At 37.5% G+C, this 17,767-nt stretch overlaps 1 protein-coding gene across 1 annotated transcript; it reads right to left on the bottom strand.

Moving 5' to 3' along the window:
- Window positions 1-8,023: 8,023 nt before the first annotated feature.
- On the bottom strand, window positions 8,024-10,738 carry LOC145131791 (uncharacterized). The gene is made up of 4 exons (XM_079066444.1): window positions 10,239-10,738; window positions 9,386-9,660; window positions 9,108-9,253; window positions 8,024-8,320 (listed from the first exon to the last, which is right to left on the bottom strand). Exons 1-4 carry the CDS (start codon window positions 10,736-10,738, stop codon window positions 8,024-8,026), a joined length of 1,218 nt encoding a protein of 405 aa, XP_078922570.1.
- Window positions 10,739-17,767: the final 7,029 nt, after the last annotated feature.

Raw genomic sequence — 17,767 nt, 5'->3', positions numbered from 1 at the left:
TAAATAAATTCAAGTAGTTATACGATCGAAGTGATGGTGGGTTTCGGTGGAATGCAATTACAAGAGTATCTTCATTTATTTCTTCCTCAGTGAGGAGATCGGCATCATCAACCAAACATACAACACCGTCATCTTTAAGTACATATTGAGTAATATTAGGCTGCCAAAAGCTTTTTCTAAATCCTTTCTTTCTGTTTCTTGTGCCACTTTGAATTTTTTTTATTTTATCGTTGGGTGGATGTGAAAATGATTTCACAAAAATTGTCCAGCTTAGGTATATCTCATCTGCAAAATAGTAATCATGTTTGTATCCCGAATCCTTCACCTGAAATGTCACACTTGGGGTCCACCTAGGTGCTTTTCTATATACCTTCTCATCGAGTAGTGGCGATTGTTATAGGACATTTATGTCATTATTCGAACCAGCGACACCAAATATGCATACCATATCCATAAATCTTACGAAGCCACCACTTCAAGTATAAACGTTGGGTACTCGTCATTAGAGATGTAACAGTCCAAAAACCAATTAACGATTGAATGGGGAACTGAGAACCGGAGTGAATACCACTAACCGGTTCCAACCTATTTCGGTTCTAGTTTGGTTTCGGTTCTATTAGGAAATATGCTATATAAGAAGGTGTTCGGAACCAGAACCAGCCCGAACTGGACCGGAATCGAAAGAACCAATCGAAAATGATGGATTTCGGGAACCAGAAACCGGACTGAATACCACAAATCGGTTCCAACCGGTTTCGGTTCTGATTCGGTTTTTCGATTAAAAAACTCATCCCTACTCGTCATTACATCTTATGTATCGACATTTCCATGCTTTTAGACAATTCCCCCAAGACCGATGTGTACAATCAATCCTACCCAACATTCCTTGAATCAATGTTTGGATTCATGTGTGGCGTACAAATGTTGAATATTATTGGATGTTGGTTTGCATAGATATTCATCTCCATACACCTTATTAAATAACATAATTGTTAGATGCTTTCACTTGATGTTCTTTCCGATATATTCAAGTACTCATACGAAGTATGAATATTGTCTTTCCATATCTTCAACAATACACATGAATTATTGCCTTCATATCCGGAATCATCTTCTAAATTGCTCATCACTAAATATGGGAATATCAGTAAAGTAATCTCAGGCAAGATGCTCATGGGTAGCTTTACATCTTTGTTGACATGAGTTCTTGTATTCTTGACACACTTGAACTTACATTATCCGAAAGAAACAACATTATTTTTGTTCGATTAGTTGTTGTAACATCATTGTTAGCACATCAGTTTGGATGAAGATAAACAAAGTGGATTATTTTCATGCATATATTTGATGCACAAACAGTCATCAGAACTAGATGATAAACCTATTTGAATAAAAAAAATTGAGAAATTTATATCAATGTGTGAATTGGGAAGAGGTTTTAAGTGTTACATATATAAGTTAAATGTAGTTACCCATTTTCAGTATAATTTTTTCATTTTTAAAATAAGATAAATGCTCATTTTCATAAAGTTATAATATATATAAACCATTTGCTTAGTAACTATAAACCAAGATCGGAGTTATTATTGTGAAAGATTCTCCTTTGATTCACCAATGAGATATTACATTGAATATATGCAATCACACATACACAAATGGGCCTAGTGTGACATGGGCTTACAATTACAAATACATATAGACTAACATCCCCCCGCAGTTTGAATGGGAGAAGGGAGGCGGATGTTTAAGTTGGATCGAAAATCATTAAAAAGTGAAGTAGGCAGCCCTTTCGTGGAGATGTCGGCGTATTGAGCGGAGGAGGGAACATGTAGGACACGAATTTGACCTTTGGCAACCTGGTCTCGAACGAAGTGAATATCAATTTCTATGTGTTTGGTTCGTTGATGTTGAACCAGGTTCGCAGACATGTATACAACACTGATGTTATCCCAGTAGACAATTGTTGCCTTGTTTGTAGGCAATGCAGTTCGCACAGAAGATTGTGGATCCAACTGGTTTCGGCGACTGCATTAGCAACTCCTCTATACTCAGCTTCTACGTTGGATCGTGATACAACCCTTTGTCATTTGGAAGACCATGAGATGAGATTGTCTCCTAGAAAGATACAATATCCAAAAGTAGATCTATGAGACGCTGGACAACCTCCCTAATCCGCATCTGAGTAGGCAACAAGATTCGCAGTGGGGGGTACATGAATCTGGAGACCGTGGTCAATGGTGCTGCAGATGTACCGTAATATGCATTTGAGAGCATGAAAGTGCTGCTCTCTGGGGTCATGCATGTATAGAAAGATTTGCTGAACAGAAAAAGTAATATCATGTCTGGTGAAAGTCAAGTACTGAAGAGCACCATCCAGACTGCGATATAGCGTGGGGTCCGCGATTGGAGGTTTGGATGAGTCCAGTTTGAGAACTGGTTTAGCTGAAGTGCGACACGGATTGCATTTCAAAATGTTAGCACGCTCCAATATATTTATGGAGTACTTTTGCTGAGAGAGAAACAACCTAGAATTAGATCGAACAGCTAAAATGCCAAGAAAGTAGTTCAGCGCACCAAGGTCGGTCATGGAAAACTCATGGATGAGTCGAGAGATAATCTGCCTGAGAAGGTCTGTGGTAGATGTTGTCAGAATAATATCGTCAACATAAAGCAAAAGATATGTTGTGGCAGTAGATGTATGTAAGATAAACAGGGAGGGATCTGTGCGGCTTTGCTGAAAACCAATGCTAGTAGCGTGTTGCGCAAAGCGATAATACCAGGTTCTGGGGGCCTGTTTGAGGCCATAAAGAGATCTATGCAACAGACAAACATGGTCAGGAAAACGAGAGTCCTATAATCCGGGTGGCTGGTACATATATATACTGTCTCCTGTAGATGCCCATGGAGAAATGCATTCTTGACATCAAGCTGATGAATGGGCCACTGGCGAGAAACGACTATGTTGAGAACAATACGAATGGTTTTCGATTTGACAACCGGACTAAAGGTCTCGTCATAATCGAAACTCTATTGCTGACTTTTGCCATTTGCTACCAGTCTTGCTTTGTAGCATGAGAGGGTACCATCTGCATGAAATTTGTGACAGAAGAGCCACATAGACCGCACAATGTTGACCTCTTGAGGTCGTGGAACAAGCTGCCATGTACCGTTAGTCATAAGTGCATTAAATTCATCATTCATAGCTTTTTTCCACTTTGGATCCTTTAAAGCATGTAAGTGAGACCGTGGAATAGGGGAAAGAGATGCGGTATGGAGGTTGAGACGATGAAGGGGTTTCACAATCCCATTTTGGTGCGAGTTGTCATGGTGTGGGTTGGTTGGGGAGGAATATGTTCATGGGAAACAGGTGGAGGAGAGGGTGATGAGGAGGGTGATTGTTGTGATGAATGAGATGGGTTAGGTTGATCCTCGTTGATGGTGGTATCTGAGGGTTAAGATGGAGATGTGGAAGAGTTGGTGATGTATTGAAATAAAGGGGAATGGTGATATGTGTCTTCAAGAAAGTTGTATGATGGGGATTCTTTTGGAGTGACAGGTTTGAAGGGCAAGGTGGTTTCATCAAAAATGACATGTCGAGAAATTATTGTTTTTTAGAAGATAGGTCTAAGCATCTATACCCATGACGGTTAGATGGACATTCCAAGAAGACACATGGAGAGGATCTAAGTGGGAGTTTGTGAGATGTGATAAGGTGAGGGTAGCATAAGGATCCGAAGACACGATGGTGAGTATATGTGGGATGAGTTTGGAATAGGCGAAAGTGAGGGGTTTCATTTTGGATAGTGGTGGAAGGAAGAATATTGAGTAAGTGGGTGGCCATGTGAAGAGCTTTCACCCAATATGTAGGTGGCGTGTGGGCTTGAAAGAGAAGAGATCGGATGGAGTTGTTAATGGTTCGTAATATACGTTATGATTTTACGTTTTGTTGAGATGTGTGATGACATGAAAAACAGAATCAAATGTCATGAGTAGCAAAATGGTCATGGAATTGTTGGTTATTATATTCACCCCCGTTGTCACATTGAAAAGCTTTTATGGTTTTGTTGAATTGATTTTTGATGTAGTTGGAGAAAATTTCAAATTTGGAAAAAACATCCGACTTTTGTTTGAGGGTGTAGACCCAATGATAATGTGAGTAGTGGTCAAGAAAAATAACATAGTAATGCAAACCACTAGTGCTAGCAATTGGAGAGGTCCATACATCCGAGTGAACAATATCACAAATATTTGAAACACAAGTAGATGATAAATCAAACAGAAGTTTAACATGTTTTCCAAGTTTACATGGTTGAAAAATAGCATCATAGTTTGTCTTATTACAAGAAATGAAATTATTCGAAATTAAAGATTGCAAAGTTTTATTCCCAGGATGACTGAGACGTTGATGCCAAACGGAGGGACTCGCAGAAACATGAGCTTGAGAAGTTGAATGTATAACCAAGTAGAGATGGCCATCACTATCACACTGAATTAGAAGTTGTTTTGACCTGTAATCCTTGACATTTGATCGATGTCTTTGTATCAATCAAAAATAAACCAACTAACCTATGTAGATAGGGTAAGTCTGGTCGAATCCACAAGGAGTTCGTGGTCAAACTATGTGTCAAAATAGTCAATGGAAATAGATTACTTGTAATCGTGACAAAAAGGTTTAAACAAAGATTAACCAAAAAATACTTGAAACTTTATTAGTTAAAACAAAACTTTAAATGAGAGAAGTAAGCTACTCCCGGTTCAGTTGTCGGACAATTCAGATTCACACACTTTCTTCCCTAGAATCCTAATTCAATTACTTAGACGCAATTGGGGTTTATTAACTTGTAACACATAGTTTTGGGCACACTAGATGTTCATTCAACTAGTTGTCTTACTCCTTTATGTCTAAATTGATTATGAACAATTAGTGAATTAGCAATAAAATGTCTTTCAACTACCTATTACCATATTAAGATTGAATATCATAAGTTGAAATAATATATGTTGATTCAATCACTTGTCTTTATTCCTAAACTAATTGAACTTGGAAGAAATGATGAATTGACAATAGACTATCTTAATTATGACATCAAAAAATTCATACAACCCAATTTCAATTATTATTACCAAAAGATTATCATATGAAACATAAAATAACAATTGAGATTAACTAGAATCAAGTAATAATCAAGTGTGTTCATCCAAAAGTCCTAAACATCCCCGGAAGTAACCCTAATGATTTAGCCTTCCATTGAGTTCATAAAAACACTAACTTGGATGAAATAAATGAAATGCATAATAGAATTCATAATCAAACTTAGAATCATCAAACAAATGTAGCCTAATGATTATCAAAGTATGAAACAAATAAACATTGGGGAAGAAGTAATCGTTTCTGAAAATTACTAGAATTGATGAGAATCACCGGTTGAATGATCTTCCAATGTAGTTTGATGTTGAAATTGATGAACTTTTGACTTGAATCCGGATTGAAATGGAATGGATTTGTGTTTCCAAGGGTTTAGAAGCCTCAAAACGCAGGAAAAAGCTCTGAAAATCGAAGGGTGGAACCCTAAAAACGAATGCATAGGTTCCTATTTATAGTGTGTGACAAAAAATAATGAAATCGGGCGATGTGGGACGTTGGACATCCTAAGAGACGTCTTAGACGTCGTGTATAACACCCAGGCATTCTTCGTACGTCTTTGCATGCCTTCTGACATCCTTGAAATACACTAAAAATTGGCCAAAAACACTTGACGTCTTAGGGGACGTCTTAAACGCGTTCTAGGACGGCCTTCCTTGATTTCTATGCTTTCGGAGACACGCCGTTCCAACACGGGACGCCCCTAAAACGCCAAGAAGTCCTAGGGGACGTCTTAGACGTCATGTAAGACGCCGACGGGGGTCCTTCTATCTTTCCTGGTCCGAAATTTGCCCAGATGTTGACTGTTTGAGTTGGACGTCCCAAGGGACGTCTTTGACGCCTGGAGGCGTCCTTTATTTTCCGTGCAAGTTTTGGTGGTAAAAAAGACATAATCAGAAACACAAAACATGAAAGTTGTAGAAAATTTTGTCTAGTTTCCAGAACTTATTTACTCATGTCAATCGGAGCTCCAGAACTTGAGATATGACCAAAACATTGAAGCGTGGTTACTTTTCCCAGCAACATTTCTTCATTCCTTTAGAAATTCGTTTTACTTGCAGGTTCCGCCCACTTTTAGTACAATATATTGACCTGCATATGAAGTCCAACAACTCATCAAAGTAGTGCCATTCTTGGACAATTATACATCAATTCAACAGATTTATGACAATTTAGTACATTCATAAAATAGACTTATCAAACCTCCCCAACTTTATTCCAAACTCGTCCCGAGATTGGCCTGAAATAATCAGTGTAGTCTTACTCTCTCATCCTAAGAAAAACTCAATGGAATCACGAATTCCGTACATTTTATCACAATATTTTTGATAGAAAAATATATTGATTTTGGGGTTATTTGTTGATTATCCGGACTTTTAAACTTAAAAGACATGTTATGCTTATTTTACTTTGTTGTTTGAAACCCTTCACTTTTTGAACCCTTTCCAATAATCAACCTCATGAGTAATCATTTGAATTCATTGCCAAAGTCTCGTTTTCAAGGTTCACTAACATAGTTAGCGCGGTCGGTAACACTTAATGGACCAACCCATACACTCCCGCTATTGAGGGGTCACATATTGTTTCACACAATGTCTTCAACTTGAACTTTTCTTCATATTTATCTTGATTGTGCATTCTCCAAGTTCTTTGATGGCTTCATCGGATTTAATCATCTTTGTATTTGACTTAGCTTGAATATATATACTTGGAAGTTCTTTAATGTCTTTTGATGCTTTTTGGTTGTGTGAAAAACAATAATAGTCCCCTCCCAACCCCAAAGGCGCAGGAGTAAGTAAGACCAAGTACTCAGTAGAAAAATCAGTGCTGGTGCTCGAGATCGTTGTGGTAGATCAATGTCCATCGGGTCATGATGTACACGACTGCGTCTATAAGCCGCATCTGTATAGTACTCCTGCTGGTACAGCTGACGAGTAGCAACACTATAAGTGTTGTCAGCTGTAATGCCGACCTGTCGCATCTGCTCAGTAAGATCAGCTAGTGTCGTGTCGACACCCTCCATCCATATATCTGTTCTCCCCATCCAAGCCTGCACCTCCTGGTTATGTGTGTTTTGCCTCCCCACAAAGCCCTCCTAAGCTGCCTGCATGTTCCATCCCTGACCTGCTGCTTGTCCCTGTTGCTGCTGCTGATCCCCCTGAAAATCACCAACAAATGGCTCCTCATCCCCCACTCCGAGTGGTGTCGTGTATGTCAGGTTTGTGGCAGAATCCCTCAGAATATGTCTCCCATTTTCAACATGGAATGAGATGTGTCTGAAAGAAGTAGCAGTGGGGCGAAGGATACACTGGTATGATGTAGCTCGCGGAACCCTGATCCTATTCGCCAGCTCCCTAGTCACATATGTCGATATCAGGGCGACATGGGGGGGTGACTCTGTGCTGGATATCAAAACAGGACCATATGTTACACATAGCATTATATGCATAAGAAATAAATATGGATCCTGTCATCAATCCATATAATACATATAAGTCTTGTGTCCTCACCGCCCTGGGATCACTATTCCTCAGGTTCACATTTTCCGTGATAATGTTATGCAATGCCTTTGTTAAAGGCAACAATTCACGGAATCTGTCGTATACCCTCGTCCCCTCACATAATATTATACGGTATACTTCTGTCATGCTAACCCCAGGGTTACCCCCTCGTGTCAATGCATCTATACTCAGTCGGCTGATTCTCAAGATCATGCAGATGATATCCAGTATCTACATGAAACATGTCCCGAATTCCCTGCACAGTCATCACTATATCATGAGTACGAACCATACCAATCAGCTGCAACTCATCTGGCCTACCAGGTACCTCGACACGTCGAAGTGTCCTCATCCATTCCGGCACTATATCAACATAAATCTACGTGGGATTGAAGTCCAGCGCTCCACCCCATCCATAGTGATCAAAAGTCTCCACAATATTGTACCCAGTGAAGCTCGGTCGCTCCACCATGTACTCCACAATAAGTCCAACAATTGGATGAGTCACCTCATAAACTGCTGGGTGAATGTCATTTGGATGCTCATGCAGTGTCTGATACTGTGGGTTAAAAGCCACAGGTACATTTGGCTCCGGTTGTCTAGCTGGTTGTCTGGCTGCACTGCTTGATGATGCTACCCTTGATCTCTTTGCTGGCATCTTGTTGAGACTGTGTTGCTAATGAATAAGAAGCAAAAACCCAAAATAAGTCAAAATTTCGAAACCCTAGTTTTTGTGGGTTTTGAAATCGGCCCCAAATAAGTGATTAGAGTGTGTAAATCTTGCAATGTGATGTTTCTTACTTAATTTCTTAAAGATTGCAACAAAAATCACGAATTTTGGTTGAGTTTTGGCCAAGAAATCGAAGAAAATAGGCAAGAACAAGTGTGTTTTTGGCTATGGCAGTTTAGAGAAGAAGGAGACCAAGAATTATGCAGAAAACGCCATAAAACGGATGAAAAACGCGTCGGCGCCCTACGCGGCCTCTTAGACGCGTCCTAGGACGTCTCACACAAACAGGGGCATTTTGGTAATTTCACGAAGGGATTTCATCGGGGGGAAAAGACATGACAGCCCGTTGGCGTCTAAGACGTCTCCTAAGACGCCTGAAGGCTATTTTTTATTTTTTTGTTGTTTTTCGCGTTTTTGACTGTTCGGAAACGTTTTTCGGGTATTTTTTAAAAAAAAATAATTTTAAGCAAAAATTAAATACCCCTCCCCAACTTTAAACCTTGGATCGTCCTCGATACAAGAAGAATTAAAAAAACACAAAACAAAAAATAAAAGTAACACACCAAACCGTGGGTTGCCTCCTGAAAAACGCTAAGTTTTACGTCTTCAGCCGGACGGTTTACCTCGACTAAATTGTTTCTGAATATTGTGGTACTTTGAGCTTTATTTTCTCAACGAGTGTCGTTTCGCCATCTATCATTCGAATGTAAGGTTTGAGTCTTTGTCCGTTTACCTTGAATGGTTCACCGCCTTTCGTGTCCTTTATTTCAATGGCTCCATGATCCGCCACATTTGTCACCACAAAAGGTCCACTCCATTTACTCTGAAGCTTTCCGGGGAAGAGTTTGAGACGAGAGTTAAATAGCCACACCAATTGTCCTTCAACGAATTGTTTTCAGACAATATGTCGATCATGAAATGCCTTCGTCTTTTCTTTATAGATCCTTGAGCTTTCGTAAGCTTCTTTTCGAATCTCTTCCAATTCAACAAGTTGGAGTTTCCTTTCCGTACCTGCATCACTTAATTCAAAGTTAGCCTTTTTAATGGCCCACATTGCACGGTGTTCCAACTCCACCGAGAGATGGCATGGCTTTCCATAAACAAGCCGGTACAGGGACATTCCAATGGGCGTCTTATAGGCTGTACGATATGCCCATAATGTATAATCTAATCTTAGGGACCAATCTTTTCGGTCGGGACGAACAATCTTTTCCAAGATGCGTTTAATTTCCCTATTTGACACCTCTACTTGTCCACTTGTTTGTGGGTGATATGGAGTGGCTATCCTATGTGTGACACCATAGTATTTTAGTAACTTTGCAAAATGCCAATTTTTAAAATGGGAACCCCCGTCACTAATAATAAATCGAGGGATTCCCTGTCTAGAAAAGATGTTCTTTTTAACCAACTTACAAACAACACTATGGTCATTCGTGCGTGTAGCCTCGACTTCGACCTATTTTGACACATAATCGACGACTACAAGAATGTATAGATTGCCAAAAGAAGTGGGGAACGGACCCATGAAATAAATGCCCCATACATCAAATTTTCAACTACTAAAATTGGGATCATTGGCATCATGTCCCGTCGTGAGATCCCCCCAACTTGTTGGCAACGAATACAAGCTTTAACGAATGTATGTGCATCTTTAAAAATAGAGGGCCAGAAAAAACCGCTTTGTAGAACTCGGTGCCCTGTCTTTTTGGCACTAAAATGCCCTCCACATGCATATGAATGGCAATGTCGAAGGATATCTTCTTGCTCCGTATGTGGTACACATCTCCTAATCACTTGATCCACTCCAGTTTTGAAAAGATCTGGGTCCTCCCATATGTAGTATTTTGTTTGAGAGTGGAAGAACCTCCTTTGTTGAGCAGTCCAATATGATGGAGTTTCCCCTGTCACAAAATAATTCACCAAATTAGCAAACCATGGTATAGTTTTGACAGCAAGAATATGCTCATCCGGAAAATTTTCTTGAATAACTTCCGATGAGTTATCATTATTAATTATTCTAGATAAATGATCCGCCACAACATTTTCGGAACCCTTTTTGTCCTGGATTTCAAGATCAAATTCTTGAAGAAGAAGGATCCATCTAATGAGACGTGGTTTGGCATCCTTCTTTTCCAAGAGGTGGCGAATGGCACTATGGTCGGTGAAAATTACAACTTTAGACCCCCAAATGTAGGATCTAAATTTGTCTAGTGCAAACACGACCGCAAGCAACTCTTTTTCGGTAGTAGTGTAATTCAATTGTGCATCCGAAAAAGTTTTGTTCGCATAACAAATTGCAATGGGTTTTTTATTCACCCGTTGTCCCAAAACTGCCCCTACCGCGTAATCACTTGCATCACACATAATTTCAAAAGGTAAAGTCCAATCTGGTGATTGCAAGATAGGGGCTTCAACAAGTTTATTCTTTAATGTGGTAAATGTTGGGTTATGAGCATTCTAACACTCCTAAGTGTACATGCAACCCTAAATACCTTGGATCTATGTTTTCTCTATTATACATACAATTATGAACATCCAAGGTATTATCCTAATCTAGCATACAAAATAATAAATATAACAAGATAGAATACATACCTCTTTGATGTAGAATGTCTTCATGAAGCTTGAGTGCCTAGTGCCCCAAGTGTGACACCTCAAATGGTTCACACAACACCAAATACACTTGGAATAACTTGAGAGAAACTTGAACACTCCTTGAAATCGTCTAGCCCTCACACTCACACAGTAGTGCACGATTTCTTGAGCCATGGGATTCTTTTATATGGTGGCTATTAGGGTTACACCATGTAACTCATAACTTTACCCATTCCTTATGCTCCATGGATTTTAACCTCCATGGAGTATCCATGGGTCACCCCATGGACTTAGTCCAACATAAGGAATCTTGGATCACAAGCCCACATATATAAGAATGAATGATTTACACAATCAACCCATATATTTAATTAGTCTCCTTTTGATCACTTAATTAATTCCAAATTAATTCTTGATCAATACTAATTAAATAACCTTATTAATATATTAGAACTTATAATATATTAACCAACCTTAAGTGTTATTTCTCTCATTATAGTCTATCCAAATGCATGATGCCATGCAACCCAAATGGACCATGCCGGGTCGGGTCAAGTCTTACCAATTATAGTTATGGACTTAGACATTAATCCAACAGTCTCTCACTTGGATAAGTCTAAAACTATTATTGCGTATGACTTCAGGAACCGATCAGCAATCGTACCTCTCAAAAGCTTCTGTCGAACTCTAACCTTGTCGATGAACTCTGACCTTTGTCAATGACTTGTCCATTAGATAAGGGATCATATATTCCTCCATTCTAGATATCATATGGACTGAGACATGGATTATCAATCATTCTCTCTGTCCATTTGTTGTTTCCCGATTTCCGATTCATGATGACTGACTGATTGAACAAATCAAATCAGTCCTGGCTTGGCCAAGCACTCACATGTATCATCTTTAAATCATCGAGGGGCCCACAGATATCGCTTTTATCCCGAAGGTAAAAGGAATGGATAAACTTCGACTCATATGGCTTGTTCTACTACTTGTTGAATCATACACAAAGGCACGTTTTATAACATCGAGTTACCAATGCGTTTTCGTGCAATCAATGTATAATCAACTCATAGTAACAACTCATATCTCTAGGTTTGAAGAATATAAGATATTATCGTCTCATGATCACTCGTGATAAAATCCATGAAGTGATTCAAATGAGCGCGGGTTGAATCCAATACTCAGAACTTATGAGCACTCATGAGTGTTGTAGCACCACTTTGTCCACCAACTTGGACCTCTACAAACCAACCCATGACAGTCTTGATTCATATCTACTTCCAACATATGACCGACTGTGGATGGTTTGAATAACTTAATCATTTAGGAAGAGCGACTTAGTTATTCTGGAAGTCAAAACATGCAAAGTGAAACACAAGAATAAATGAATCAAATATGGTATCAAACCCTATGAATATAAATAAACACTTTTATTTATCACCATACTGATTACTCATTATTCATTGTTTCGGTTTTATCAACTTTATACTTGAATTTAAAACAATAGTTGTCCCATGCTCCAAGCATGTACACTATGTTTTCTAAACACTAGTCATGTCATACACCAAGTATGCATACTATGTTTGTCTATGATCTTTACTTTGTAAAATAGATCAATTGAACATCACTCCAATGATCCTCTTTTCACAGTCCCAAATCCTTACTGCAAATGCAAGAATTCCAAATTCATGCCATTTACTGAAATCTGTTAGATTCTAAACTTATATGCATTGATCCTCTTAATGATTATGCACAAAGTCAGAAAGACTTGACAACAATCATTACAGAGCATTCCAAAGGAGATCAGCTCCTTGGAAACATCCTTCTTTCATTAAGTTTCCTAATCTTACACAGATTGAATAATTTCTAACTTTGAAACATTTCCATATTCCATTTTGACTATCACTTCTGAACAAGAGTTGCCTCCTTACAGATTATGTCAATATGGTCCTTCCAGAATTAACATTATACTTCCAACTGTCCTTGAGCAACCAATCTTTGGTAAACCTTAGATTGTCCTCGACAATTGCTTAATCATTTTAGTCATATCCAATTCTAGACCTTTTCCCTTCATAATGCCCCAGGCATTTGGAAAATTTTAGAAAGGATGAATATAGCACATGTAATTGATCCTATATCCGAAGCATATGGGACACGATTCATGATGTCTAACATAAAGACTAAACCAGTCTTTTGCTATAATATTTCCATTTCAATTTGCCAAGTTCTCAAAATTCAGATTATGAAAAGGGATGTCGTAATCATAATCGAATTTTAGAACGCAAATAATGGACCCATATATAGAATTTCCTTATGTTGAGCCATTCCAACATGAAATTCATATATATGTCCTTGATTAAATACGATTAAAATCTCAATCTAAGCTTTTAGAATTGAAATGAAGTATAATTTCCTCTCCCTTAATTATAGCAAAACAACTTTTTCAACCCCTGCAACCTCACGAATTGAAACTTTTGTTTTCTATAATTAACATTGCTAACTTGCAACCTTTGTCATAATTATCATGTTCCTACTAGCATGATGATTATTAGCATAACACTTATGCTCCCACTAGCTTTGACATGTACTCAGAAATCAGCTGACTTTCTTACCAAAGTTCAGATTTCTGATACTAGATTGTTTTGATAAAACTTTATCAAAATCATACACCTCTCTTAGATAGCTCACATGTGTGTCTAAACAATTTTAGAACTATGAAAAGGGATATCGTAATCATAGTCTCAATTGTTTAGACCTTTGCCACTTCTCACAAGTCCATGTTAGTGTGCCGGTAAACCACACACGCTCCACTAACGACTTTGAGAATGCAAATATCACAATTGCTATCTAGCTAAAATCTACTTAGTGAAAGTGTTTCCTCCCCATCATTTTCATGAATCGAAGAGAAACCTTATGACACTTAGATTTAATAGTGTATGTGTTCTTATCCATGTGAATTTGTCAAAACCATAATCACAAGACAAGGTTAGTGACAAATCCAAACTCATATTGATTAAACTTGTGCAATCTTAAATTCTTGCCATTTGGCAGCTCAGGTGCCTGCCATTGCTTCCAAGTAGTTGTGCAACCAATTGAGAACTCTCAGAACTCCTATGCAAAGCCAACTTGAATAGGCACAAAAATTTCAACACGATAGGTTATAAACCTCAAGTCGTGTGCTAGTGAAGGACTTTAGGTTTTATTCTTGATTAAGTCTTGAAACTTTCAAGAGCTTTAAGACTCCCACTGTCCTCTTGACATATAAGACTCCCTTGTCAAATATTCAAGAGATAGTATGGATTCTTTATCAAGACTAACACTTTACACAATTGGCCTAAGTTGGTCTCTGTTTTATCCAAAACATCACAACTTACCAATTTCAAATGTACAAGAGTAGATAACCTTTTACTCTTACATTTGACTAGTGTTAACAAACCCTCTTTAAGATATGTCACTCAAGTTACAATCTTGGAGTATGACTCTAAGAATTGTTTTGGAACGAAGTATGACTCATCTTTTTGATTTAACCATTTCAACAATTCATGACTCCTCTTCTTAGTCATAAGAATGCACTAAGATGACTTTAGAGGACCAATTGTGATATGGTATCTTAATCATTAAGATGATCATAAACATGATACTAAAGTACTCTCCTATCTTTTCAGATTTGAGAAACTTTTATCTTTCTGCCATACTTTGATTCTTCTTATTCGTTCTGTCTCACATTGAAACTTCTCCAATGCTACAAACTTATACTTAAACTTATAAGTATAACCATATTTACTGAACTTAAGTAAATCATGACGAATAGTCTTCTTTATCTTTTGTGGTGGACTTGACCAGTGCACAAGAATGTGTACTCGATCCCTTAGTCTTTTCCTTATTCACATAAGGAATTAGTCTTAATTTTCCAAGCTGAAAGTTCTCATTCATCATACTATACAACTTGCATGATTCCAAGTTTCGGTCCAATTGAACCTTGGATGATGAGAATCCTTCCTTATTTGGTAATATTAGACACTACCACAACCGAAAGAATCAAATCCATTTTTCCAATATTGCTATCAATGGAATCTTATAAGCAACAACTTTTCACAAATGCCACTTGTAAGGATATTTTAAAATAAATATAAAATTAAAACCTTTTATTTTATTTCAAAACTTTGCGGAAAAAACTTATCCTTACAGTGCAAATGCATATGAAAAACTTGTTGTTATCTATTCCTAAGCAATATATCATAACTCCTAAGTAACAGCTTCAAAAATTCTGATCATTGAACCATGCGATTGAAATCCATCTTCGCGATCAGAATCAGCATATACTTCCTTTAAGTTTCTTCACTTTTCTTTGATTCTTAAAACATCAACATGTGACCCAGTCACATCATGTAATAAGAATCTCAAAATAGAAACTTAACAGAGTTAGATAATGGACTTTTACCTAAAGTAGAGTCAAACTTCTTGACTTGATCAACCTTATGATCTTTCAGGTAAATAGGCAGCTTCGCAATCAATGCCCCTTCCTTTGGCAAGATAAACATTTGGACTCTTTGGTAATGGGACTATCTCAGACTTAGCCTTTCTCTTTACCATTTGGTCAACCGGGTTGACTATGGCCAATCCCTTTCCATTGGGAAGAGAATGCTTTTTCTGGGTATCCAATGTCATCATTGTCAATGTCCATAGCGTTTTAGGAAGTTGATCTTAGCAAATAGATAAGATCATTAAGGGTCTTGTCTTAGTCTGTTTCATAGGATTCCCAAAAGAACTCACTATGTGACTTAGAAAGTAGTTGAGCCACCAACTTTCTCAAGACTTTGACACCCAACTCTCCCGGCTTGTCAATATGTGACTACATCTCCAAGATGTGATCACACCTAGACCTTGCCTTGCCAATAGGGCTTGAGTGACCTTAAACTTTTTAGGAACTTGTGGGTTAGGGAGAATAATTGGAGGAGGTGAAAGAAGTATGATATCCATGGGACATCATCTTCATTTAGGAAAGCTTGTTTCAAGAGATTTGGGAAGATCATAAATGTCTAGACCAGACATCTTTTTGGGAGATATTCATGTAAAGTTGATTTAAGTCCTTAATATAACTCCCAATATGATATATTAAGGCTAGGACCCAACAAACTATTTTATAACTTGGAAGAGGGATGCCGTAATCCAAGCTATAAAATATTTGAAGGTAGGTGAATGACGATTCACCAATTTCAACCAAGATAAACGAAATGTATTATTAGGTTTTAATTGGTTTTGAAACTCCTAGATTCTTTTGAGATTCATTGAACTTTTCAACGGCATGTTTCAATCTCGAGTGTGCCCTTCAGGTTTTGTGACTGGGATGCCGAGGATCACAAAACAAGGTGTGAAGTAACCATGCAAATATACTTGGTACCCTTAATATTTACCCCTCAATCGATGTGCTGGTTAACCACACACGCTCCAACGATACTATGATAAACATTACGTTACCCTTTGCCTACCTTGTTAAGTCCAGGTTAGTGTGCCGGTTAACCACACACGCTCCACTAACATCTTAAACAAAGTGCAAAGTGTAATTTCATGGATTAGCACCTTATTCACATTTTCCTAAGTAACTAAGATTGGGAATTTATAAGTGTTTCATTACTTAGTATTTATCATTATACTTATAATGAAAGGAGAATTATAGTCCTTGTCCTACCCGTTCGGCTAACGACCCTCCACCAGTCAAGGAAGCGGTGGGTGAGAGTGGACACCCATTAAACTGCCATTTTATAGGCAGTAACCTTATACCCCCCTTATAGACCGGCTTCGTGAATGAGGCCTACTAACGGTAAGACTGACTTTACTCTTATACATATATATAAATATTATTAACTTATAATATTATAAAGTATAAGGGTTGAATTTTAACTTTCAAAATTCTAAGGACTAACTTGGAATTAAAGTATTCATAAGTGAAAACTTTTCAAATTCCAAAACTTGAGGGCAAGTTTTGAAACTATTCAAAACTAATTAATTCCATAACTTATGAGTTTAAAGTAGTTTTAATTAAAAAAAAAACTCTTCAAGTTCCATAACTTGAGGACAAGTTATGGAAGACTTTAAACTAATTAATAAAAAAAAATAATTTTTTTTTATTGTAACTTATGGAACTAATTAAGGTTACACTTTTTTTTTTAATTTAATGAAGAGACTCTTGAACCTCCATAACTTGAGGACAAGTTATGGAGTCATAAAACCATTTAATTAGAACTAGACTCTTCATTTTGTAACCTTTGCCAACTTTTATGAGTTTTATGATTCTTAAATGTGACTTTTCATATAACTTGAGGACAAGTTACAAAAACACACTTTGGAATCAACTCTTAGATTAAAATAGATTGAAAACAACTATTTCACACAACTTTTCTATTAATCTAAGAACCTCATAAGAACAAGATAATTCAAATCATCAATCTTCAAGAAATTAGCATGAACATACAAACTAATACAAATCTTGAAATTATGACAATTATCTTAGAAATTGGATTAGCATGAACATTACCACATCAAAAACAAGTTTATAAGTCCAAAAACATCTTAGGGTAATGTTCCTAGTCCAATTCCAGCCAAAACAATCGAATATATGCATCCAACTCGATTTTTCAGCTACTTTTGCAAGTATAACAAGAAAACAAGCCTAGACTCTGATACCACTGTTGGGTTATGAGCATTCTAACACTCCTAAGTGTACATGCAACCCTAAATACCTTGGATCTATGTTTTCTCTATTATACATACAATTATGAACATCCAAGGTATTAT

This window comes from Lactuca virosa, chromosome 8, assembly GCF_052849685.1.
Source record: "Lactuca virosa cultivar CGN04683 chromosome 8, Lactuca_virosa_CGN04683_v6, whole genome shotgun sequence".
In the NCBI taxonomy this organism is placed as follows: Eukaryota; Viridiplantae; Streptophyta; class Magnoliopsida; order Asterales; family Asteraceae; genus Lactuca; species Lactuca virosa.
The sequence above is the reverse complement of the archived record's forward strand: the minus strand, read 5'-3'. Positions and strand labels throughout refer to the sequence as shown.